At 35.6% G+C, this 27,316-nt stretch overlaps 3 protein-coding genes and 1 pseudogene across 11 annotated transcripts; 2 read left to right on the forward strand and 2 right to left on the reverse strand.

Moving 5' to 3' along the window:
* Positions 1 to 4,501, reverse strand: LOC122591966 (annotated as a pseudogene).
* A 4,060-nt stretch (positions 4,502 to 8,561) lies between these two features.
* LOC122591967 (pre-rRNA-processing protein TSR2 homolog) lies at positions 8,562 to 14,041 on the forward strand. The gene is made up of 2 exons (XM_043764185.1): positions 8,562 to 8,677; positions 13,699 to 14,041. Exons 1-2 carry the CDS (start codon positions 8,562 to 8,564, stop codon positions 14,039 to 14,041), a joined length of 459 nt encoding a protein of 152 aa, XP_043620120.1.
* Positions 14,042 to 14,346: 305 nt separating this feature from the next.
* LOC122592302 (G-type lectin S-receptor-like serine/threonine-protein kinase At4g27290) lies at positions 14,347 to 26,632 on the reverse strand. Of its 9 annotated transcripts, none has more exons than XM_043764499.1 (7): positions 25,296 to 26,632; positions 24,983 to 25,138; positions 24,688 to 24,827; positions 24,291 to 24,498; positions 23,970 to 24,207; positions 14,873 to 15,023; positions 14,347 to 14,785 (listed from the first exon to the last, which is right to left on the reverse strand). In XM_043764499.1, exons 1-7 carry the CDS (start codon positions 26,581 to 26,583, stop codon positions 14,480 to 14,482), a joined length of 2,487 nt encoding a protein of 828 aa, XP_043620434.1. In that variant the 5' UTR covers positions 26,584 to 26,632; the 3' UTR covers positions 14,347 to 14,479. The 9 variants fall into 9 exon arrangements, 8 of the variants coding, with proteins under 8 accessions (XP_043620434.1, XP_043620440.1, XP_043620438.1 ...); XM_043764503.1 differs by lacking the exons at positions 14,347 to 14,785; positions 23,970 to 24,207 and adding exons at positions 15,102 to 15,339; positions 15,426 to 15,555 and having other exon boundaries at positions 24,421 to 24,498; XM_043764502.1 differs by lacking the exons at positions 14,347 to 14,785; positions 14,873 to 15,023; positions 23,970 to 24,207; ... (2 more) ...; positions 24,983 to 25,138; positions 25,296 to 26,632 and adding exons at positions 17,147 to 17,635; positions 17,724 to 17,871; positions 17,963 to 18,203; ... (2 more) ...; positions 19,865 to 19,993; positions 20,136 to 21,551.
* Positions 22,124 to 22,623, forward strand: LOC122592314 (pre-rRNA-processing protein TSR2 homolog). Its single transcript, XM_043764517.1, has one exon. The coding sequence runs from the start codon at positions 22,152 to 22,154 to the stop codon at positions 22,608 to 22,610; it is 459 nt and encodes a 152-aa protein (XP_043620452.1). The 5' UTR covers positions 22,124 to 22,151; the 3' UTR covers positions 22,611 to 22,623.
* Positions 26,633 to 27,316: the final 684 nt, after the last annotated feature.

A 27,316-nucleotide genomic window follows, 5' to 3' on the forward strand; every position in this document is an offset into this window, starting at 1 on the left:
TCATGTAATATAAGCATTATGAGAGACATACACCTAAAGGTAATATAAATGAGAAAATTATGACATATGTAACTCTAATTTTGGGGTGATGTACGAGCATTCTATCGTGCACCTACCTCTGTAGTAGTTAAATAATTGGTTGAACTTGTTGCATTAGTGCTCGATGAGCAATTAGCGCCAATTATGTTTCTTTCTGTGAAAAATGCTGGTTGTATAGGATTTTGCAGTTCACCCAACTCATTACCCAACATTCGAACCACAGATGACATGTTTGGCCTTTCATCTGGACTTTGTTGAACACATAACAACCCCACCACGATTGATCTTAAGACTTCAGATGGATTGAATGCTTCCTCTAGATTTGTATCCACTAGTTCCAATGACCTGTTCTCATTATGCATTGTCCAAGCCTTAATTTAAAACAGTTAGTAGGTGTATAGTAGAGTACCAAAATTATATCAAAAGATGAAGTTGTGGATAGGGAACTTACATGTCCAATGAGGTTATTGCTATGATCTGAATGAATGAATCCTCTATTTCTCTTCCCACTTATGATCTCCAGTACCAATACACCAAAACTGAAGACATCCGACTTTGTTGAGAAAAGACCATCTAATGCGTACTCTGGGGACATGTAGCCGCTAAATGAAGCAAAAATGTTTTTAGGATTATTACGACAATTAATCTTGGAAAATATATATATAATAAATCAACAAGTGGATTTGGCAGCTTACTATGTGCCGACAACTCTTTCTGTGTTTGCTTCATTCTCATTTCCTCCAAAACTTCTAGCTATGCCGAAGTCTGAAATCTTGGGGTTCATGTCAAGATCTAGTAGAATGTTGCTAGCTTTAAGATCTCTATGAATGATTCTTAATCGTGAATCCTGATGCAGATATAGAAGTCCTCGGGCCCTCAATGATGTGAAAACGTGTTGTCCAATCAAGGAGTGTGCTTCGTATTTTATCTGCTAAATTGTAGGTTATTATTACGTACTTTAAATAGACAAGTAGATTGTTATATTGTTACCTTATAACTAATGTGATTCAAAACTAAGATCATCTTGAAAATGGTTTACTTAGACAAGTAGTTCCTCATCATATAACTTAAAACAATGGAAACTATGTTAGTCTCACCAAATATAAACAAGTCTAAGCTTCCGTTAGGCATGTACTCATAGATCAACAGTTTCTCTTCTCCTTCTATACTACACCCGAGGAGCTTAACAAGGTTTCTGTGTTGTAGTTTGGAAATGCAGATGACTTCATTCTTGAACTCATCTAGTCCTTGACTGGATGTGTTGGAGAGACGCTTAACCGCAATTTCCGCTCCATCTAGGATACCCTGAAATTACAATTTGCAATGTGATATTATATATACAACTGTTGGTCTGATTTCCTCTGTATATTTTTTTATATGTGACATGCTTGAACTATATAGATACATATTATTTGTTATGTATATGTGGGGACGATCAGGTGTCGGGTGGGAGGGGCTCAGTGCTGTCAATGATTTTGCAAATAAAGTCTTCCCAAATGTCGGTCGATTTCCAGATGCGAAATATATCATGAGTGAGAAATAATATGATTTCGCTGGAATTTGCAGGTTTCTGGCAAGCAAATCAGGCCAGTCTACACATATATGCTTTCAAGTACATTAACTTACGGAAATGGTTTTGTCTTTTAGGTAGCATATGTATCTTTGAGATAAATGCTAATTAATCTTGAGGACTACTTATGATGGTATACTATGTTATATTGTTACCTTATAAACTGGTCCAAATCCACCCTCTCCAAGTTTATTGTATGGTGAAAAACTAGCAGTAGCATTTTCTATTGTAGAGAAGCTAAACAATGGTAGCTCCATAGTTTCTCTCTTGCTTTCATGGACTTGCAATATTTTCCCTATGTTTTAAAAATAAAGATTTATAAGTGATAGAATTAATATGCTCAATAAACTACTCGACATATTCGCACAAATGTATAGCTAAATTTGCTGAATTTTCTTACATTCCGTCATTGATTCTGCGTTATCCTTTTTTCTCCATGTGTAGCAGAACCAAGCAGAGCTCAAGCCCACTACAATGATGACAAGGATCACTACTATTAGGATGATGATTTTGATATGTGTTCCTCCTGCATCTGCGATTGATCAACGACAGGATATTAACCGAAGAACAACATATATATTTTTACTCCAACATATACAAAAAGTATCAAAATCAACTAGTTTGTCTCATAAAAAAAGGTAAGTGGGTGGGACTTTCCGGTCCTACGTATAGCGAGAACGCACACCGCATATAACTCATGTCGGTGACTCACCATCCTCACACATGGACCACAAAATATATATAGTCTATCTACTTGCCTTTGGCAAGTTTCGAACCTATGACATGCAATCTTCATCTGTGGGGCCAAGGGCGTAGCTACCATAGGGCGGGAAGGGGCACCCGACCCCCCGAAATTTTTTTTACGATGTAGGGGGTATATATGTTTCGTGTAGAAATTTTTTGATATATTCAGTTTCGACCCCCTATTTTAATTGTGAAAGATTTTTTATATACCAAGCAATATAATTGATCTATTACATTTTACATAAGCCCATTCAAAATTATTTAGCCCAAACTAAAACTCATAACCTAATTACTTACTTAGCCCATAACTTCATTAAATCGAACCAAGTACCAACCGTTTGTCTTTTTTTTTAATGTTTATTTTTGTCTTGGACAAGTGTTTAGTTTTTTAGTGATTGAAACATTTTGTTTTATAATAATAGTATTTAATTTTTGACCCGACCCGAATCGAATCACCCACCAGAACATATTACCCGAAAAATAGCGTTAGGAAAAAAAAAAATTAGATCCCTACCCCCCACTCAAAATTTTCTAGCTTCGCCACTGTGTGGGGCGTGGGCCCATGTGGTCATATGGTGGCGGTACTCCTGGGGTTTCACCCCATTGGTAACTAGTTTGTCTCATGCATATATAAACATGTAGGAGTGAATTTGCCGACTTAGTGAAAATAAGTACCTAAATCTGAGGAAGCCATTCTTACAAAGATATCATGACCACCCATGCCCTTGGATACTACTTGGGTGTCTGTGAGGTCAGTAAACCAAAGCAAGCAGCGGTTTCCTTCTCCGCTGATATCTGTATTTACATAAGCCATGCATTTACAGTTGTTTAAGCATACTTTTTCACATTCCTTCAGCTCCATGCTCATGTTAGACCAGATAGTGGGTGTGTCTGGCAGTTTCACATTTAAATACCTTCTAAACCCATCTGATCCGTTTTTGCAATCTAATGGTGTTCTCCTGACACAACCATCATACCCGTCTCCTGTCTCCCATTTTTTTGGATTTCTTGGCATAAACTTTTTCGCTTCTAAGCACAAACATGTCTGTATGCCGTTCATCATCAGGCAATGTCCATAATCCCCACAGATGTTGTATGTATCACAAATGTCTCTTGGCAATGCAATCGAACATCCCATCTTTTCCCCTCTTCAACCCACACGGAGCGTTCATACTTCCCAGAAGAACTCAAGGTTGATTTCGTTAGGACAAAACTGTTTACAAGGTTATAAGAAAGAGCCACCCCTGTTTTATTTATAATGATATTGTATGTAACGATATTCTGGCTAACTGTAAATGCATTAACCACTTCATTAGTCCATGGCGTGCTCCTGAATTTGACCACTGGACCTTGTTTTAGTAGGTTCTGAGGTAAACTACACGTGTCAACAATCCAGGTAAATTCACCTGGAGCCGGATCTTTACTATTCTTCCATGAAGATAGATACCATTCCTAACCCGTCAAGAAATTTTTCCCCAACCACATGCCAGGTAGAAAAGTATCAGTTGGATAATCAAAGCTCATCCAGAGAATCTTATTGTTGTTTCCATTGGTCACAACAAGATTTCCAGTGTCAAGAAGCTTTGCAGTTGTGTTTCCTGATGATGATGATGTGTTGGATGACCACATTATATGATTAGTAACATTGTTCATGATGACAAGATTACCTGGATTGACTATCTTTAACACACCTAATGATGCACCAGTAAGCGGCCGATCTCTGTTGGCAACCCAAACCACTGTTTGAACAGAGATTTTCTTGTACCAAATACCCAGGTATCTATTCTCAGTGCCATCTGGCCTGAAAAATCCAAGCTCAAATGTTCCGTCTAGCGAGACTAACGTATTGCCTTCTGCCAAGAACTCTGAATCTGAAACAATGTTAATTTCGGCCGAGTATGTTTGCAGAATGCGGAGTAAAATAAGCAATGAAACATATATAATTGCTTCTTCCATTTGAATCTTCCCTTTCAAGCTTCTCATTTTTTTTTCCCGAATGCGAATATTATTTAATAGTAGTGATATTGTTCCTATCACTAGAAACTAAGGGAGGTATTACTCTCTCTGTTTTTTTCAATGTGGTAGCTAGAAGGTGGTTCTATGCAGGCTAAGGAAGTTTGAGTGATTGTAATTTGGATCTCAAATTATATCTATGAATGACATGTAGATACGTTGATCAGTTGTAATAATATATATCAAGTTCTGCTTTAGACCGAGACTTTGCCGTGTGCTTGGGTGCAAGAAGTTTTCTTGGCATAATTGTTTATTGAACCCATTGGTCATAGTCACTGTCTCACTGACTAATGGGCAACATAAGAATGTTATGCCCTGTGAGCAAGGTCGTTGTGAATCCGACAGGCAGATGCTCTACTTGATATTACCAGTAAAAAAATGTAACATTAATTTTAACTCCGTAATAAGGCAGTAATTAGTCAAAAAAACTGGATTCAAAAAGTGTGAATCCTTCACTCACCCTCGACCACATTAGCAACTAGGGCCGAAACCATCTTAAATGTGGGCTTTTAAACAAAGTTAAAGGCCGAGATTCCTATTTACTATAGTATATTTTACCCCGCTGAAGGTAGAGGTGCAAATACCAGTTAACCGGTTCCGGTTATTTTTTTTAGTAACCGATTTCGGTTATTTTTAAAAAAAAAAAACCGATTACGGTTAACCGGTACTGGTTAATAACCGGTTTGGGTTTTAAAAAACTATAACCAGTGTAATCGGTTTCGGTTAATAATAACCGGTTAACCGATACCGGTTAACCTAATAGGTTATTTTTTTAACCGCCCACTATCAATAATATATAAGCCAAAAGGGGTTTTCTTTTTCAACATAAAACAAGTTGTTCCGTCCGGATCTACCCACAAACACCACTGATAACACCACTTATCTTCATCATCATCTACCCCTCATGGCCGCCACATATATCGATGTATATATATGTGACTGAGCGGTTAGTGGAACACACATACACATACAGGCACACAGCCACACAGTACGTAATATTTTTGATGATCTTGAAGAGGTGATTCAGTGGAGGATCTTGAAATGGTGATCAGTTGGTTCTTTCTCTGGTCTCCGATGCTTTTTTCTTTCTTTCCAGCTGTATGTGACTTCATTTTTCTTTTTATATCTCGATATATATATATATATATATCACCCAGTAAGTGGTGAGTGGTAAGTATAAAATAGAAAACACTCTCAATTATATATAAATAATCGATTAACCGGTTAAAACTAAAAATAAAAACCGATTATCGGTTAACCGATTAGGAATCGTTTTTTAGTTTTGGAAGTGCAAATCGATTCTAACCGGCGGTTTTTCCTAACCTATAATCGGTTTGTACTGTATCGGTTACTAACCGGTTACGATTATAGGTTAACTTTCGAATCGGTTCGATTAAACGGTTTTTTTGTGCACCTCTAGCTGAAGGAACGAATCATCGAATAATTAATCAAGTTTTTCAAAGTCGAGCCAACCAAAACACTTAATTTAGGGAAATCCTGGTTTTAAACACCCAAAATATATATATATATATATAATTATTAAAAAAAGTAGTTAATCAAGCCTTTTAAAGCCTTCTCCATATTTTATCCTATTTTAAAACAATGTCACATAGGATTTTTTATAGGTGGCACCTCCATAATTTTTTACATATTAAATAAATAAAATCGTTCTACACTACGTGGATCCTAAGCCCTACTCTTAAACCCGACTGTATTCTCCCAATGATTTTCTTAAACCCTAACCTCCTTTCCTTCCTTTTATCTGTCGATGCACAAACACAAATAAAAAACTATAGCCAGGGTCGAATGATAATCTCTTATCAAACCACTATAATGTCTGAATTAGATTCATCGGAGAATCACAATAATAAGGTATGTTGTTTATAGAACATATCTAATTTATTTTATTGAGTTTTAAGTTTTATACCAATCTCCCTTTTATCATTAACAATTTGGTTCCAACCTGGATAACTCATTGTTCATAAGGATCCTAAGGTATTGCTTCTATTGTTTAGTTCATGGCCAAGTGTAAGCTTTAATGTTAGTTTCTATTTTATATAGGCTAATATCCTGTTATATTTTACATAAATATATACAGTATCATTTTTCGTGTATGTAGAGATCTGTGAGTTTTAATTTGATTTTCTATAATAGTTTGCATATGATTTTCTAAATAGTGAAGTTTTGTTTCATGGCCGAAAAATATGCTTAAAAACATAGTTGAAGAGAACGTATCTCTATATTTACCCATATGTAAATCCCTCCAGCCCAAAAATAGCTTTTTGTTTGATGGAAAATAGACAAATTAGCATGTTAATAGGCAGGACACCCAATGCTTAATTGCTGGTAATAACTAATAAGTATCTTTCTTTATATGTGGGTATGTTTATCTTTTTGATGACTAATTTCAAAGAGTTGTAACATGAGTTATTCTGGAAACATGAAGAATGAATATGAGAAGTTTATTCGACAAATGAATCAGCCTAAAGTTGTGATCAATAATGAATTATGTAAGAATGCAACTATTATACTGGTATTTTTTTGAGTTTTTTCATGATTATAGTGATATACGTTTTGTTTAATTCTTACGGCTCTCTTTGTTATTCTTTAGCTGTTCGTTTCTTGTGAATTGTGATCATGTCTATGGAGTGGTTATCTAAAGCTAGGGGAGGTTAAATAGATGAGTCAAGTAATTGGTCAAATGGGTCGGGCTTTTGGCTGATGTCATAACATGTTTGGGTTTCATATTTGTGGTTGCAAATTTTTACTTAAAACTATATATGACAGAGTGATTTAATATATCTCTTCATCTTTATTAGGGCTACTGTTTCAACGATCATCACAGGAGTAGTCTTAACTGATGCAATCAAAGATGCAGATGGTCGACCTCATCCGGACTTCTTCTAGCGTTGCTTCCCTGATGGCAAAGGTGTGAGTTCTCATAACCCTTTATGGTTTTTTACCTATTTGCATGAGCTACTTAATTCATGATAGCAACATTCCGGTATATGGACTGGTACCATCCTATAACTTTAAGGATAGTTTACCTCATAACACTTTATGGTTTTTTCTCCTGATTCTAATCTTAAGGATAGTTTACCTCATTGTTTTATGTAGCTCGCAACCTTGGCAGCATGGTGAAGGGCGGTGTTTCCCCACCAGCTTTTGGTCCTCAGTTTCTAGACATCTGTATCCACAATCGTTTCCATGATTTTGTCAACAAATTAGTGGGTAGAGTTGGTTGCAATTGGTATGTGTAGTGGTCTTTCCCACCAATACGTCCTTTTTTCATCGAGCTTATTAGGAATTATGTCTAAAGTGTTTTCCACGACGTCCTAATAGTTCATTGCAGCGGGGGATTGCGGATTGATGTGGTTCAGTCATAGTCCATATTACTGGAATATCATGGGATATATGATAGATGGGAAAGTTGAGGAAGGTTTTCCCAGTAGAGGTATTAGATCAAAGAACAAGAGTTGACACCATCAAAGGAGGGGATCAGGTTACCAAGTACGGTAGTGGTTTATATACTACTTTTAATCAAATCAAATCAAATACTAATAAATGTCAACTAGCAGCCACATTTTAATTCAATGATTCTTTTATCCATATTTCAATCAACTTACATTTACAATTGTATTCTTATAGTAGTTGTAGTGGTTTGGAGTTAGTAGCTATTTGTTGCATGCTCACGCATACTTTCGGGACTTCATTATGCCATTGCTTTTCGAGTATTTGAAGACAACATTAATATTATTTTTCAATTGTTCGATAAATGATAGATCTATGAAAATTAATTTATGTAAGGATAAAACAACAAATGACCCACACATCTATATGTATACACATTTTCAATACTCACAGTTTGCAAGATCAGCACACATAGCTTGGCTCTCACCCTACAAGATCATCATCCTTTTGATAGACTAAGGCATTTAATTTAATTTTTATAATCATTTACTAATATTTCTAATATTTCAATTAAACTACTAACACAAAAATTATTTTTCCTAATCATCAAATTGTATAAATTTGAAAAATTACACTATTAAGCCAAACAAATCAAACTTAAAATCGCCGCACATCATGCGGGTAGAAGACCTTGTATATATATATATATATAAGTCACCCTACCGGCCCTACCCTGTTCCTCTCCTTGATACACAACTGGTTGGGTTTTTTTTTGTGAATTGAAATGGTGGTGCCGACACAGCGAACAGGTGAGGCTGAAAATCAGCTAAGGGAAGGTATTGATATGTTGTTGGGACAATGGAGTGCATTGCAGATGGCTATTGAGAACGAATGGGGCGGTCGTGATGTAACACCCCAACAAGGCGGAATAATGGGATATCACAAGAAAAGCACAACACGACATGGAAATTTGTAACACCCCACCATTGGCGGAAACATGAGGTGTCATGAAAAGTACAACACGACATGGAATTACATAGATACTGCTAAATGAAATAGAATATAATAAATATATTCCCAAAAACATGAGTTCAAAGTCATAACAGTGCTAAAAATAGCTTATTACAACTAAGTCCATAAAGAAATAATCCAAGGCATGTAACCTTAAAGTCTGACAATAAATAAGGAGCACTAATCTCCGAAGTCCAGTCCAGCATAGCAATCTTTATCCCTGATTAACCCGAGCACCTGAAAAGTATACTAAAACGTGTCAACACAAAAGTTGGTGAGTTCGTAGGTTTTATGTCAAAAGTCTAATAAAAGAAATAAGTCTTTTATCGATTCTTTTAAGTCTAAACAAGTAATAGTTCAATATATAACGAGCAGAGTTACGCCATAATAAGTCCAAATGCCTCAATGTCTCAAAATCTGGCCTTACGGTACCTGCCTTAATCCAAGTCTCAAGTCTCAACTCATACAATAAGTACGTCCAAAGCACAACAAACAACACATAATCACACACATACAACAAGATCAAAGCACGTCAAATGGCACAAGTAACTCTATACGCACATGCTCAATATTGAACACAAAACAGAAATCGACAAAACTGTTTGAAAATGAGTATACTTTCCACCCCAAAACTTGTAAAAAGAGGGGCTACGAAACTCACCTGAAAGCAGCACAAGCGCAATTATCCTAGATGAACGAACAAGGACACGAGTAGTCAAATACACCTGAAGCACGTACACTAACTGCCCGAAAGTCCTACACTGTCCACAAGTCACCCAGTAAGTACTTACTTAATTATACAAGTTCATGTCCTATACTAGTGTCTTACGAAATGCCATTATATCTCGTCAAATATCATACTATTATTAATAGTCTTATTGTCCTTATAAATTATCCATGTGAAATGTTTCTTTTTAATAATGTCACATTCGTAATGTTTATATCTTGTCATATATTTATATGGGATATCATTATAATATATGTTAAGTCCGATAAGTCGTTAATAACTGTTATACAAATGTATAATTTATATAATCATTTCAAAGTCTTTTTAGATATATATATTTAGTCATATGTCCATGCTAGATTTGATCCTTGTATATAATATATATGTCCAAATCAATTTTAATTCTTGTATATATATATATATATATAATAAGTCTTTGTGTATATATTTATATATATCCATATTGATTTGTTCTTTCAATTAAATTTTGACCCAAAAACTAAAATTTGACTAACAATACCAAAACTATAATTTTGACTAAATCAAATTTTTTATCCAAATATAACTAAAAGTCCAAATAACCAAAAATAACTTTAACTCTAATTTTTCTTTCCAAAAGGACCAAAACCGATTGATTACAAATCTGCCCTTTGACCGATGTTTGACCGGCGTTGACCAAAACGGAAAACTCACAAACAAGTCTAGATCCGACCGGAAAGAAGAAAGGAACAAGATTTCAAGGTGATATATGCGACTACAACTCGGATCTAACCTAGATCTAACCGAAAACGACCCATACCACTCGAAATCCACATATAGGTTCAATTTTATCAACTTTTCGTTTATATACATGATTTAAAGGACCGAAAATTCAAAGTATACAACAAATCTTGACTATAACATGGATTTCGGATCTATTATTTTCGGATGTTGAAGGATTTCGGGTGTAAGTTTCCGGATTTGAAGGTTTTCGTCTTAAACATTCCGGATTAAATGATTTCGGATCTTCAAATGTATGTAAAAAAAACATATAACCGAAAATACAATAAATATATAAAATATGTAACGATTTCGGATTCAAAAAGGGTTTTTCAGATTTATATACATATCACATGTAGAAACCGATTTAAACACATTTATATAAACACTTTTCGGATCCATATATATATAAATATATATATGGCTGAAAAATATGGTTATATGAAGCAAAACCGATTTATATATATATATTTTTCCAAAAACTCGAATCTATATATATATATATATATACATATGCATAACCTAAAAATATATAATATACAAAGCTTTCGGATTTAAGAAGAGGAAGAAGATTCATAACCGAAAATATACACATATATACATATATATAAATTCGTATATATATAACCCCATCTATATACAAAACCGATTCTTATTGTTGAACAATCGTAGATTCATTCGAAATTTACCAAAATCTTATAAGAAAATGAAGAAAAAGGAATAGCGGTGGTGGTTTGTGGTGGTTTGAGGTGGTTTGTGGTGGTGTTCGGCCGGAATAGAGGGAGAGAGAAGGAGAAAAGGGGGGGGGGGCGGCTGGACATAGGGAAAAGAGAGGGAGGAAGAGTGAAAAATGAGAGGAGAAAGTTAGGGTTAGGAGTATTTAGGGTTTTTGTTCTTCCATCCCCTAGTTGACCGAATTTGACCACCATTGACCCTCACAAAAATCGTTTAACTCGACCATTCTAGAAGACTCATGACCCTTTAATCTATTTTGTCGTCATATTTAAACGTAACTTTTTAATAGCTTTCTAACGGATATAAACATGTCTATTTTTACTTATTAAATCTTTAATTGATTTAATTTTAAGTATTTTACTAACTTTGGCATTTCCACAAGACAACTAGTATTCCTCCTGTTCTCGAGTCCACGTACAATTTTTCTAATGTCTAAACGCTCATAAAGCCCAAAACAAATAGAAATTCATTTATTCCGTGATAAAGTCTTATAAGACTAATTACGTACATAAACGAAACGAACTAAAAATGATCGGAAGAGTAATTCAGGAAAACGATCAGACGACAGTTGTCACAAAATTAAGTAGAGACAATCTAAAATACATTAAAAGGATTGTAAATCCATATAATTCAATCAACTACAAATCCAAGATCATATAAAAATGCATAAGGAACACGACCATCAAACGTTTACAAAAGAGAATACAAAAGATGGCATATGATCCTAAGCATAACCCATAAGCGGGAACAATGAATCACGGATCCATGAGAAAGTCCAATTCCAATCCTAGCATACAACCAATCAATCATCATCCAATACGTCTTTCATTAACCTGTTCACCTGAAAAGTGTACTAAAACGTGTCAACATAAAGTTGGTAACTTCGTAGGTTTAAACGTTAAAGTCATAGTGTCGGGATAACAACCGTTAACGATACACGAAGATTAGAATACCAATTCACGTTCCAAGGGAAACCTTAAAAGGTTTAATGTTATTACAAATCAACACATAACACCAATCAACACATATCGGCACGACTTACATATATTTCAAAGGCGTGTTCATTTCGGCATGACTTACATATTTTTCAAATGCATGATCAACGGCATGACTTACATATATTTCAAATGCATGATCAACGGCATGACTTACATATATTTCAAATGCATGATCAACGGCATGTCTTACATATATTTCAACGGCATGATCATAACAAACATTCATGATTACGTTTACGGGAAACAAAGCATTTACGTTCACAAATCATCATTTAATATCAAACCATTTCAAATAATTCGCTAAAACGTTTACAAGAAACAAGTACACTTTCCACCCCAAATATAAGAGAAACGTGGCTACGAAACTCACCTTGGTCGGCAAAAGTAGTTAAGATTGAGCTAAGGTGAGTTTATAGATGTTCAATGTCCGCCACGTGTCCACAACCTACCATTATATATAATATATGCATTATTACGCGGTAAGCTAAACCCTAATTAGGGTTTCATAGTTGGCATGTAACTTAAATTAACTCCCAGAGATGTCTTAGAAGTGATTCAAGAACGTTTATTGGTAAAGGAAGGGATTTGGTCAAAAGCGGTTCAATGACTTAGCACTAAAATTTGTCATGAAAATCAAAGTGTTTAGAAATGTGTTTAATCAATTTTGTTGATCTTAGGATGTTAATATAAGACCATTAAATAAGTTTTGGATCATTAAAAGTCGACCGATAACCAAACGAAAAAGTTGGGGAAAGAACAGAAGATCTGCGGCCGCTCGCACGGTCGGCCGTGTGAGCGTCTGTATTATGGGAAAATTGTGGCCACAAGCACTGAGCGTCTGTCTGAGTGGCCGTGCTCCTACTGGGCAGTTTTTTGACTCCATGGTCGACAAAGGAAGCTCCAAAACACATTTTTGTGCAAAAATCAACATATTTTAACATCATTGAACATAACCCATATCATAATCTTTTTCCAAAACATCAAATCCATCATTAAATCCTTACAAATCAACCTCAAACCCTAATGAAACCATAATTTGACCCATATTTAAATTTACTTGGAAAATGGCTCAATAATGATTATATATGATTAGAAATGTGTTTATAAATATGAGATGATAAATTCAAGAGAAGTTTACTTACCAAAAACTTCCACCAAAGGATTAAATCCGAAAATTAGCTATAAATCAAGAATTCTTGCACTTCAAGAGTTGACCTTTTGATATGATGATTATATGGTGATAAAGATGATGAATTTAATGCTAAATTAACTTGATTAACATTTAATGATGTGAGAATTTAGAGAGGGGGAGAAGAGTGTGTAGTTGGGTGCATTTAGTGAGAGAGGGGGAGATGAGAATGAATGGATGAAGTAGGAGTGTAAGAGTGTGATTGGGGAGATGAGAATGAATGGATGAAGTAGGAGTGTAAGAGTGTGATTGGGTTGGGTCATGGATCGACCCATGGATCACCCGATTACGTTTCTAATTCACATAGCTTCGACTAGCATAAATACACGTTTCTAGTCGATAAATAAATAAATGAATCATTTAAATCAGTTAGAATAATAAATCACTTAGCACATTCGAGTCAACGGGTCGAGAATCATATAAATCCACAAAATCATGAAATTTAATTGAAATTAATCACGTTTAGTTGTGAGTTAATACACACAAAAATCACAAATGTTACACGTGATACTCGACAAAGAGCTCAACAGCTTGCTGTTGATATCTATCACAGGCTCATTCGACCCGCTGAGACTACATTATATGTGGATGATTTGGATAATTTACTTGATGATTTTATGCTCTCTCTTAACACCGAGGTTGATGATGGTAGCATTGAGGACATATCGGATAAGTTAATGATAATGCATGAAGAATATTTGGAAGGTAAGTTTGTCTCGATTGAACGACTAAGGCAATCGACTCCGGCTGCTAATCATCGCATGCAGGTTGTGAATGGTGGTGAAGATTCAACATCAAGTTCAGAGGATGAGTCGATGGAGATGGAAGAAGAACTTGATATATGAATGATGGAGAAAACATGAAGGTGGCAAGGCCATGCCCTTTTTTACAGTTGCTCTCAACAAATTATTTTTTTTTCCTTTTTTTTTAATGAGATGCTAAGCTATGGTTCTAGTGTTCTAGAAAGAGTTTACTTTGAAAATGTTTCGAGTAACTTTAGTGGCGCCTTCAATCTTGCTGCCAAGAGAAGTTGAAATCTATGTATGTAGTACCCTTTACCTATATACATTTTGAGTTGTTACTGATATAATAATTGTTAGGTTGTTTAACAAAATTTGCTAGGTTGTTTCTTTTAGTCTTGTTATTAAGGTAAGAGAATTTTAGCCCCGGTCCTCTAGAATTTCTGATTCCGCCAAAAGTAGTACAGCCAGTTAGAAATCAGCATGTACTTAAAGAATCAGAACAGAAATCCAATCCTACATCTGGTGTTACATACGTACATTCTATCGAGCAACTATCTCTGTAACTGTAAATTCGTTTGTTGACCTTGTGGTGTAAAGAATTGAAGAGAAATCAGCACCAGGTATGTTCCTTTGTGTGAAAAATGCTGGCTGCTTAGGTTTCGGCAATGCAACCTCATTGCCCAACAGTTGAACCACGGATGACATGTTTGGTCTGTCTTCTGGATTTTGTTGAACACATAACAAACCCACTTCGATTGATCTTAAAACTTCAGATGGATTGCTTGGTTTCTCTATATTTGTATCCACTAGTTCCATTGACCTGCCCTCATTATGCATTCTCCATGCCTGAATATGGAAATAGTTATTAGGTAGTTGAGTAGATGACATAATTACAAATCGAAAGAGCATGCAGTTTGTGGATGGTGAACTTACATGTCCAATAAGGTTATTGTCATGCTCTGGATGAATGAATCCCCTATTTCTCTTCCCACTTACGATCTCTAGTACCAAAACACCAAAGCTAAAGACGTCTGATTTTGTTGAGAAAATACCATCTAGTGCGTACTCTGGGGACATGTAACTGCTGAATGAAACAAGATGTTTTTTAGAACATAAGCTTGGAAAATGTATACTAAATATGAAGGTGGATTATGTATCTTACTATGTACCAACAACTCTTTATGTATTTGCTCCAGTCTCATTTCCTCCAAAACTTCTAGCTAAGCCGAAGTCTGAAATCTTGGGGTTCATGTCATGATCTAGTAGAATATTGCTAGCTTTAAGATCTCTATGGATGATTCTTAATCGTGAATCTTGGTGCAGATAAAGAAGTCCGCGGGCAATTCCCGCTATGATGTTGTATCGTTTGGTCCAATCAAGCAGTGTGCTTCGTACCTTATCTGGCAAACATGTAGGTTAGTTTTACATAGTTTCAGTAGACAAGTAGCCCTTCATGTTAAATCAGTGGAAATTGTATGGTTCTCACCAAATATAAATGAGTCTAAGCTTTTGTTAGGCAAGTACTCATAGATCAATAATTTCTCGTCTCCCTCTATGCTACATCCAAGGAGCTTAACAAGATTTCGGTGTTGAAGTTTTGAAATACAGATGACTTCCTTCTCCTCTGATATCTGTATTTGCATAAGCTATACAGGTACAATTTTTTTGGCATTTTGCTTCGCATTCCTTCAGGGCCATGCTCAAGTTGAACCAAGAATTCTGTGTGTCTGGCAGTTTTACATCAGAATACCGTACAAACCCGTCTGACCCATTTTCACAATCCAATGGTGTTTTCCTGACACAACCCCCAGACCAATCTGCCGTCTCCCAACCTTTTGGGTTTCTTGGCACGAATTAATTAGAATCATCTAAGCACGTACATGTCTGAAAGCTAACCAGGGTGCAGCTTCCATAAGCACCACATATGTTGATGCACCTGCAGGGATGCACCTGCAGGGATCGGGCGGTCTCTGTTGGCAACCCAAACCACCGTTTGAACAGTAATATTTTTATACCAAATGCCAAGATATCTGTTCTCCGAGCTATCTGGCTTGAAAAATCCCAGTTCGAAAATCCCTGTTGTTGAGACCAACGTGTCTCCATTTTTTAAGTACCGTGAATTTGAAACGTTGCTGAGCTCAGCAGCATAGCATTTGCGAAACAGGAGTAAAGAAAACATAAAAAAAAAATGGCTGCAGTTTCCATTGTGATTCTTCTTTAATTTAGTTTAGCTTTAGAAACTAATGATTTAGATTGCTAGTGAATAGTGATAGTTAAACTTGAATCATAATAAGACAAATGATTGATGTCTTTGTTTCGTTTTTATAATACTAATATTATAGATCTTATCTTTGTCTTTATGAAGTTAAACCAGGCCCTGGCATTTGGGTCAACCTGTTGATGTCATACAGTTGCGATCATTAATTACAGAAAATCAAGTGGTTATCCGAAAATTGATTGGTATTCTGGAGTAGTGTATATCTACCAAAAGAGATATAAAAACATTTAGATACAATTAAAATATAAATTATAAAATATTAAAAATTATTCACTAAACTTTAACAAAAAAGAACGATTTAAAAAAAGTGATCAAAGGTTTTAAAGAAAAAACAACATATATAAACAAAAAATTAACAAATAAAATTACAAAAGCAATTAAATAAAATTAAAAAAATAATTAAAATATTATAAAAGAACAAAATGTTAAAAGTAAAAATAGTATAAACAAAAAAAATTTTAATTCTTTTCTTTCTTATAGAAAAACACGAATTATATAAGCTTAGGGGTAGAAAGAATAAAAAAACAAGAGGCTGAAATGAAAAAGGAGAAAAGAGAGGGGGACAAAGTGAAAAAACCTTTTGAAAAAAAAAGGGCAAAAAAGAAGTTAGGAGAAGGGTTTCAAAGAACCACTCTACAAACCAAAATTTTGTTTTATAATTGGTAAACATTATATTTATATTAAAAACGTAAAAAAAAAAAAAAAAGAAATTAGCTGCTATTTATAACCATGACATTTAATGATATTTTAAAGTATAAAAACTTATTTTCACCTTATATTCGATGGTATATGACTTTTAGTAACATATATTTTATCATTGTTTTCAAAATCTTTATTTGCATAAACAAAATTATCAATCATTTGTTATTCACATAGACTGTATATTATCAAAGAGTCATCATTAGTGTGTTTAATTTAATCGTAACATCTTTAAAAAAAAATTAGGAGATAATCAACATTTAAATTATACAAGTATTACACTAGTGACAAACATATACCCATAAGGTGATTAATCTCATGTAGTATGATCACTATGAGAGACATGTACCTAAAAGGTAATAACGAGAAGAAATTATAACGATATATAACTCCAATATTGGGGTTATGTTCTATCGAGCAACTACTTCTGTAACAGTTAAATAATTGGTCGAACTTGTTGCGTTAGTGCTTGATGAGCTATTACCACCAATTATGTTCCTTTCTGTGAAAAATGCTGGCTGCTTAGGGTTCTGCAATGCACCTAGCTCATTTCCCAACATTCTAACCACAGATGACATGTTTGGCCTGTCATCTGGACTTTGTTGAACACATAACAACGCCACAACGATTGATCTTGAGACTTGAGATGGATTCATTGCTTCCTGTAAATTTGTATCCACTAGTTCCAATGACCTGCTCTCGTTATGCATTGTCCATGCCTTAGTATAAAAATAGTTAGTACGTGTACAATGTATTAGAGTACCAAAATTACAAATCAAACTACGAAGTTGAGGCTAGGGAACTTACATGTCCAATAAGGTTATTGCTATGATCTGAATGAATGAATCCCCTATTTCTCTTCCCACTTATGATCTCAAGTACCAAAACACCAAAACTGAAGACATCCGACTTCGTTGAGAAAAGACCATCCAATGCGTACTCTGGGGACATGTAGCCGCTAAATGTAGCAAAATGTTTTTAGGATTATCGCAACAATTAATTTTGGAAAATATATAATAAATGAACAGGCGGATTTGGTAGCTTACTATGTGCCAACAACTCTTTCTGTGTTTGCTTCATTCTCATTTCCTCCAAAACTTCTAGCTATGCCGAAGTCTGAAATCTTGGGGTTCATGTCGAGATCTAGTAGAATGTTGCTAGCTTTAAGATCTCTATGAATTATTCTTAATCGTGAATCTTGATGCAAATATAAAAGTCCTCGAGCAATTCCTTCAATGATGTGGAAACGTGTTGTCCAATCAAGGATTGTGCTTCGTATTTTATCTGCTAAATATGTAGGTTATTATTACATAGTTTAAATAGACAACTATAGTTAAATGGATATTTATAGACAAGTTTAGTTAAATGGGTAAACATATGAGGTTTTCTCGGATGACAATTTTGTCCCACTCATATGTACGTAACTATTGAAATTCGAACCTAAAACCTCTTGTAAAATGTCCGGATGTTATCCAAAGACCATATTGGAGATGGTTTAGGTAGACAAGTAGTTATGTTATGTTAAAACAGTGGAGACTAGCTAGATAAATCTCACCAAATATAAACAAGTCTAAGCTTCCGTTAGGCATGTACTCATAGATCAATAGTTTCTCCTCTCCTTCTATGCTACACCCGAGGAGCTTAACAAGATTTCTGTGTTGAAGTTTGGAAATGCAGATGACTTCATTCTTGAATTCATCTAGTCCTTGACTGGATGTGTTGGAGAGACGCTTAACCGCAATTTCTCCCCCTTCTAGGATACCCTAAAATTAAATTACGATTTGCAATGTGAGATTATAAATACAAACATTAATCTGGTTTCTTCCGTATCTTCCTTTATATGTGGTATGGTTACACCATATAGATCTATATTGTTTGTTATGTATTCGTGTGTGGCTTTACAATCTTTGCAGGGACGAAGCCAATTTGGGTGTGGGTGGGAGTTGCTGGTGCTTAGCCCCCCCCCCCCCCCTCGCCTATATATCTATATCTATACTATATTATAAAGCAGATTTTCCCTAGATTTTCAACATTGAAGAATTTTTCAATATTGATTTTAAGTACTTTCCCAAAATGCCCCTCCTATCTATTCTATATTTATCTAAAATAACTATAATACCCTTTCTCTCTTCTCAAATCTCAACTAATCATCTTTTTTTTCTCTCCTCCATAAATCATTTATTTCCTTCAATTCATTCAAAATCTTTTATCTCAAAAACCGTACATCGATAAATTATAAAAATTGTATGAGTGTTCTTAAAATTTCATGCTCTTTCATTAGAGATGTCATTCGATATACTTTCGACAAATTTTTTAATCCGAGGGCGGAGTCCGTACGGCTAAGGCATTTGACTATCATACTCTATGACATATCAACTCCTATAACCTATCATACTCTATGACCTAGGTATCACCCCACCATCTCACCGCCGCAACGCGCGAGTACTTGATCTCGTGCTTTCAAATACATCAACTTAATGCAGTGGTTTTGTCTTTTAGGTGCAAATTTAGCTTTATCAAGTACTGAAATGACCATGTGTGAATGTGAAATGAATTGAAAGTTTTGTGAAATTTGTGACTGTGTGTTTCCAAGCTGTGTAAATGGATGGATATACGAGTGTGACTTTTTACTCTGTATATAAAACACGTTTTATTCAGTAGAGTAAGATCAATTATTGGGTGTGTGATGAAATGTTGTATTGTTACCTTATAAACGGGTCCAAATCCACCCTCTCCAAGTTTATTGTCTGGTGAAAAACTAGCAGTAGCTTTTTCTATGGTAGAGAAGCTAAACAAAGGTAGCTCCATAGTTTCTCTCTTGCTATCATGGACTTGCAATGATTCCCCTATATATCAAAAATAAAGAAGATTTGTAAGTGATATAATATGCTCAATAAACTGTTTTACATATTCGCACAAATGTAGCTAAAATTGCTGAGTTCTCTTACATTCTGCTGTTGGTTCTGCGTTATCCCTTTTTCTCCAGGTGTAGCAAAACCAAGCTGAGCTCAAGCCTACTACAATGATAACCAGGAACACTACCATTAGGATGATTTTGATGTTTATTCCTTCTTTATCTGCGATTGATCAATTACATGATGTTAACATAGGTACGATATATTTTACTCCAACATAAATACAGAAAGCATTAAAATCAACTAGTTTCTCTCATATATAAACATGTAGGTGTGAATTTGCGAACTTAGGAAAAAAATTTACCTAAATCAGAGGAAGCCATTCTTACAAAGATATCATGACCACCCATGCCCTCGGATACTAATTGGATGTCTATGAGGTCATTAAACCAAAGTAAGCAGACGCTTCCTTCTCTCATATCTACATACGCATAACCCATGCATGTACAATTGTTTAAGCATGCCATTTCACATTCCTTCAGAGTCATGCTCATGTTAAACCAAGAAGTGTGCGTGTCTGGTAGTTTCACATTTGAATACCTTCTAAACCCATCTGATCTGTTTTTGCAATCTAACAGTGTTTTCCTAACACAACCATGCCAATCTCCTGTCTCCCATTCTTTTGGATTTCGTGGCATAAATTTTTTCTCATCTAAGCACAAACATGTCTGTACGCTGTTCATCATCTTGCAACGTCCATAAGCCCCACAGATGTTGTATGTATCACAAATGTCTCTTGGGAATGCAATACGAACCTTCCATGTTTTACTCTCTTCTACCCACACCAAGCGTTCATACTTCCCAGAAGAACTCAAGGTTGCCTTCGATAGGACAGAACTGCTTACAAGATTATAAGTAAAAGCCACCTCTGTTTTATTTATAACAATACTGTATGTAACGATATTCTGGAGGAATGCAGACGCACTAAAATGTTTATCATTCCATGGCCCACTCCGGTATTTGACCACTGCACCTTGTTTTAGTAGGTTTTGAGGATAACTGCGTGTGTCAATACTAAAGGTGAATTCACCTGGAGCCGGATCTTTACTATTCCTCCATGAAGATAGATACCATTCCTGCCCCGTCAAGAAACTTTTCCCCAACCTCATGCCAGGTAGAAGAGTATCAGTTGGATAATCAAAGCTCATCCAGAGAATCTTATTGTTGTTTCCATTGGTCAAAACTAGATTTCCAGTGTCGAGAAGCTTTGCAATTGTGTTCCCTGATGACGTAGTGTTGGATGACCACATTATATGATTAGTAACATTGTTCATGATGACAAGATTACCTGGATTGACTATCTTTAACACACCTAATGATGCACCGGTAAGTGGGTACTCTCTGTTGGCAACCCAAACCACTGTTTGAACAGAGATTTTCTTGTACCAAATACCCAGGTATCTATTCTCAGTGCCATCTGGCCTGAAAAATCCAAGCTCAAATGTTCTGTCTGGCGAGACCAACGTATTTCCTTCTGCCAAGAACTCTGAATCTGAAACAACGTTGATTTCGGCTGAGATGGTTTGCAGAATGTGAAGTAAAATAAGCATTGAAACAAATATAATTGCTTCCTCCATTTGAATCTTCCCTTTTAAGCTTCTCATTCTTTTCAGAATGTGAATATTATTTAATAGTAATATTGTTCCTACCACTACAAAGTACGAACTAAGGAAGGTATTACTTTTTCTGTATTTCTGTTTGAGTGATTAAAATTTGTATGTCAAATTATATCTAAGAATGACATGTAGATATGTTGATCAGTTGTAAAAATGTATATCAAGTTCTTCTTCAGTCTTTGCTCAAGTAGTTAGACCGAGACTTTGCCGTGTGCTTGGGTACAAGAAGTTTTCATGGCATAATTGTTGATTGAACCCATTGGTCATAGTCACTAACGGGCCAGTTATGCCCTGTGAGCAAGGTCGTTGTGAATCCGACAGGTAGATGCTCTACTTGATAGTACCAGTCAAAAACTGTAGCATTAATTTTAACTTCGTACTAAAGCAGTAATTAATCAAAAAATTTGGATTCAAAAAGTGTGAATCCTTCACTCACCCTCGACCACATTAGCAACTTGGGCCGAAACTATCTTAAATTTGGGCTTTACAACATATTTAAAGGCCCAGATTCCTATTTATTACGTACAGTATATAGTATTTTACCCAGCGGAAGGAAGAAACCATCGAATAATTAATCAATTTTTTCAAAGTCGAGCCAACCAAAACACTTAATTTAGGGATATCCTGTCCCTAAATTATTATTCTTTTCTAAGTTACCCTACCGGCCCTACCATGTTCCTCTCCGTAATATACAACTCTTTGAAATGGTGGTGCCGGCACAACGAACAGCTGAGGCTATAAATTTGCTAAGGGAAGGTATCGATATGTTGTTGGGACGATGGAGTGCATTGCAGATGGCTATTGAGAACGAATGGGGCGGTCGTGATACTCGACAAAAAGCTCAACAGCTTGCTGTTGATATCTATCACAGGCTCATTCGACCTGCTGAGACTACATTATATGTGGATGATTTGGACAATTTACTTGATGATTTTATGGTCTCTCTTAATACCGAGGTTGATGATGGTAGCATTGAGGAGATATCGGATAAGTTAATGATAATGCATGAAGAATATTTGGAAGGTAACTTTGTCTCGATTGAACGACTAAGGCAATCGACTCCAGCTGCTAATCATCGCATACAGGTTGTGAATGGTGGTGAAGATTCAACATCAAGTTCAGAGGACGAGTCGATGGAGATGGCAGAAGAACGTGATATATGAATGATGGAGAAAACATGAAGGTGACGAGGTCATGCCCTTTTTTTTTACCTAGGAATATTTTCTGATTTGGAATTGATGTTATATGCTTAATTCAATTCATCATAATGCCCTTAAAAAGAGAAACTTTCTGAGACATATCTCAACTGAAATACAAATATTATGTCACATGTAACCATTTGAAATGAAGGTATATCTTGCTACAATGCTTTTATTGTTTTTGATACTTAAAAAATAGATTTAGCAACACCTTTTTGCCTCAGACATTCAAAAAGTTTGGTATTTAACCACCATTAAGGTGGCACAGAGGTCACATCTCCCGGTATCCTTACATATAATGTCTTGGGTTTGACCCTCTTAGGTACATATATTGAAGGTAGCCAGGGAAAGAGTCACAACGATATCATAAGGCTATATTCATGAATATATCTGAGTGAAAAGACTCTCCCTAGTCAGGTAACATGATCAGGAAGAACATCACCTGTTTACCTGTTTAATTTATGCATGTAGTACCCTTTACCTATATATATTTTGAGTTGTTACTGTTATAAAAATTTTTATGTTGTTTAACAAAATTTGTTAGGTTGTTTCTTTTAGTCATGTTATTAAGATAAAAAAAAAAAAAGTTTAGCCCCCGTCCTCTAGAATTTCTGATTCTGCCAATGGTAGTACAGCCAGTTAAAAATCGGCATGTACTTAAAGAATCAGAACAGAAATCCAATCCTACAACTGGTGTACATTCTATCGAGCAACTATCTCTGTAACTGTAAATTCATTCGTTGACCTTGTGGTGTAAGCAATTGAAGAGAAATCAGCACCAGGTATGTTCCTTTGCGTGAAAAATGCCGGCTGCTTAGGTTTCGGCAATGCAACCTCATTGCCCAACAGTTGAACCGCAGATGACATGTTTGGTCTGTCTTCTGGATTTTGTTGAACACATAACAAACCCACTTCGATTGATCTTAAGACTTCATATGGATTGCTTGGTTTCTCCATATTTGTATCCACTAGTTCCATTGACCTGCCCTCATTATGCATTCTCCATGCCTGAATATGGAAATAGTTAGTAGGTAGTTGAGTAGATACTATAATTACAAATCGAAAGAGCATGCAGTTTGTGGATGGTGAACTTACATGTCCAATAAGGTTATTGTCATGTTCTGGATGAACGAATCCCCTATTTCTCTTCCCACTGACAATCTCTAGCACCAAAACACCAAAGCTAAACACATCTGACTTTGTTGAGAAAATACCATCCAGAGCATACTCTGGGGACATGTAACCACTGAATGAAGCATGATGTTTTTAGAACATAAGCTTGGAAAATGTATACTATATATGAAGGTGAATTCTGTATCTTACTATGTACCAACAACTCTTTCTGTGTTTGCTCCAGTCTCATTTCCTCCAAAACTTCTAGCTAAGCCGAAGTCTGAAATCTTGGGGTTCATGTCATGATCTAGTAGAATATTGCTAGCTTTAAGATCTCTATGGATGATTCTTAATCGTGAATCTTGATGCAGATAAAGAAGTCCGCGGGCAATTCCAGCTATGATGTTGAATCGTTTGGTCCAATCAAGCAGTGTGCTTCGTACCTTATCTGGCAAACGTGTAGGTTAGTTTTACATAGTTTCAGTAGACAAGTAGTCCATGTTAAATCAGTGGAAATTGTATGGTTCTCACCAAATATAAATGAGTCTAAGCTTTTGTTAGGCATGTACTCGTAGATTAACAATTTCTCGTCTCCCTCTATGCTACATCCAAGGAGCTTAACAAGATTTCGGTGTTGAAGTTTTGAAATACAGATGACTTCATTCTTGAACTCATGAAGTCCCTGACTGGATGTAATTGAGAGACGCTTAACTGCAATTTCTCCCCCTTCTAGGATACCCTGAAGATTACTATTTGGAATGTGAAACTATACAAAACATTAACATAATTCGGTATGTATCATATTGTATGTGTGGCTTATATATTATACAGATCCGTATTTTTACGGGTAATGAGTTACAATGTGGCTTTATAATCATTGAGATAAAAGTCTAATCTATTGCTCTACTTTATGAAAGTATATTTTTACCTTATAAACGGGTCCAAATCCACCCTCTCCAAGTTTATTATCCGAAGAGAAACTAGCAGTAGCTTTTGCCACTGCAGAGAAGCTAAATAATGGTAGTTCCATGGCTTCTGAATTGCTTTCTTGGACTTGTAAGGATTCCCCTGTGCATTAAAAAAGACAATAGATTAAAATGATAGAATCTGCTTGAAGAATACTAATCTGAGGTGAGTTAACCCAACATAATACAGATAAAGCTTCTGCTTAATTAATAGATAGACTCCTTCAAATTTACTTCTAAATTTACTGAATTTCTTACCTTCCCCTGTTGCTTTTGCGTGACGCTTTTTTCTCCACACACAGAAAAACCACGTGGAGCTGAAGCCTATCAAAAGGACTGGCAGAATTACAGCCAATAATATGGTCTTGATGTTTGTTCCTCCTTTATTTGTGGAAACTGTTTGAGTAAAGTTACCTGAAGAATATGAACATAGCAATCATAAATTTTACTAAAATATACTATGTAACAAGCATCAAAGTTGACTGGTAAACTCATGAAACCTACAAATTATTTGTTATTATATTTGTATATGTGTATAGTGTATTTGTGAACTTCTGCAATAAATACTTACCTAAGTCAGAGGAAGCCATTCTTATGAAGATATCTTGACCACCCTTTCCGTCGAAGTACACTCTGATGTCATTGAGTTCATTAAACCAAAGCAAGCAGCCGCTTCCTTCCCCTCTGATATCTGTATTTGCATAAGCCATACAGGTACAATTTTTTCGACATTTTGCTTCGCATTCCTTCAGGGTCATGCTCAAGTTGAACCAAGAATTCTGTGTGTCTGGCAGTTTTACATCAGAATACCGTACAAACCCATCTGACCCATTTTCACAATCCAATGGTGTTTTCCTGACACAACCACCAGACCAATCTGCCGTCTCCCAACCTTTTGGATTTTTTGGCATGAATTTAGAATCGTCTAAGCACATACATGTCTGAAAGCTAACCAGGGTGCAGCTTCCATAAGCACCACATATGTTGTACGTATCACAAGTCTCTTTAGGCAATGACAGAATAGACTGCCATTTTTTACCATTATCTACCCACACGGTGCGTTCTATCTGCCCAGAATAATTCAGGGTCAACCTCGATAGAACAGAACTGTTTACAAGATTATATGAATACACCACTTCTGTTTCATTAATTACCATACTGTATGTAAAGATCGGGTTCTGTTTGAACTCAGAAGCCCCACTAAACCGTATTCCATTCCATGGTCCAGCCCGGTATTTCACCACATCACCTTGCCTTAGTTCGTTTTGAGGATAACTGAGTGTGTCGATGCTATATGTAAATTCACCGACAGCGGGATCTTGACTATTCTTCCATGATGACAGATGCCATTCCTTTTTTGTCAAGAAGTTTCTCCCGAAGCTCATGCCAGGTAAAAGAGTATCAGTTGGATAATCAAAACTCTGCCAGATCATCATCTCCTTTTGTTGGTCCATCAAGACTAGATTTCCGGTGTCAAGAAGCTTTGCAGCTACATTTCCCGATGACGTCGTATTGGATGACCACATTAAATCATTAGTAACATTGTTCATGATGACAAGATTCCCTGGATTAACTATCCTTAACACACCTGCTTCTGCACTTATTAGTGGCCGATCTCTGTTGGCAACCCAAACCACTGTTTTAACAAAGATTTTCTTGTACCAAATGCCTACGTAAATTGTCGTCTCAGTATCACTTGGCCTGAAAAAACCAAGTTCAAAAGTTTTAGCTGGGGAGACCAATGTGTCTTCTTCAGTCAAAAACTGTGAATCCGAAATGACATTGATTTCGGTTGGGTATATCTGCTGAATGGGGAGTAAAATAAGCAATAGCACATATATAGTTGTTACTTCCTTCATTAGAATCTTAGCTTTTAAGCCTCTCAAATATGTTAGAGTGTATTTTATATTAGTGTACTATATATGAGTGATATATCAAAGTTGGGTCTCAAATTATTATATCAATCAATAAATGACAAGTACATATGCTGAACTGTATAATCATTTAATCATAAATTGTTAAATGACTTTTGTGGCTTGGCTCAGCCTGTGTGTATGTGAACAAAAATTTGATTTCTTTGACTAAATAATGTTAATACTACTAGAATGAAAGCAAGCTCATGTACTGGCCACACGAAAGATTGTTATGCCATGTGACCAATGTTGTTATGATTATGACAGGATATGCTAATTAGTAACACCAGTCAAACGAATTCATTGTGCAAAACCCGTAAAGCTTTTTGCCATTTACCTTTGATATCATAGTACAATCATTGAGTCAGGACCGGTAATTATGTCGGGTTTGGGTTGGCGGGTTCAAATACTCAACCCGAACCTGACGTGATATCAATATTGACGGGTTGATGTCAAGTTGATTTCAGATTATAGAAACACATATTGATGTCAAGTTGACGGGTTCAATCAACGTTACTATATTTAACGGGTTGGTTTCAGGTCAACTTGTTAGATGATTTTTATAATTTTTTGGTTGACTAGTCTAACTTGTTAACCCAAATAGCCAACCCAAAAAAACACATAATTAAAGTTTTCGGGTCGATTTTGAAGAATATCGCCAACCTTAATTAAAGTTGCT

This window comes from Erigeron canadensis, chromosome 3 (genome assembly GCF_010389155.1).
Source record: "Erigeron canadensis isolate Cc75 chromosome 3, C_canadensis_v1, whole genome shotgun sequence".
Lineage (NCBI taxonomy): Eukaryota > Viridiplantae > Streptophyta > Magnoliopsida > Asterales > Asteraceae > Erigeron > Erigeron canadensis.

Bases quoted from the DNA above. Each gene is read 5' to 3' on its own strand.
- LOC122591967 (XM_043764185.1), top strand. From the start codon at position 8,562: ATGGTGGTGCCGACACAGCGAACAGGTGAGGCTGAAAATCAGCTAAGG. The intron at 8,678-13,698 runs TCGTGATGTAAC...CACAAATGTTAC, and splicing joins ATTGAGAACGAATGGGGCGG to ACGTGATACTCGACAAAGAG.
- LOC122592314 (XM_043764517.1), top strand. From the start codon at position 22,152: ATGGTGGTGCCGGCACAACGAACAGCTGAGGCTATAAATTTGCTAAGG.
- LOC122592302 (XM_043764499.1), bottom strand. From the start codon at position 26,583: ATGAAGGAAGTAACAACTATATATGTGCTATTGCTTATTTTACTCCCC. The intron at 24,208-24,290 runs GTGAGAACCATA...CACGTTTGCCAG, and splicing joins CTTAGACTCATTTATATTTG to ATAAGGTACGAAGCACACTG. The intron at 14,786-14,872 runs GTAAGTTCACCA...TTCCATATTCAG, and splicing joins ACAATAACCTTATTGGACAT to GCATGGAGAATGCATAATGA.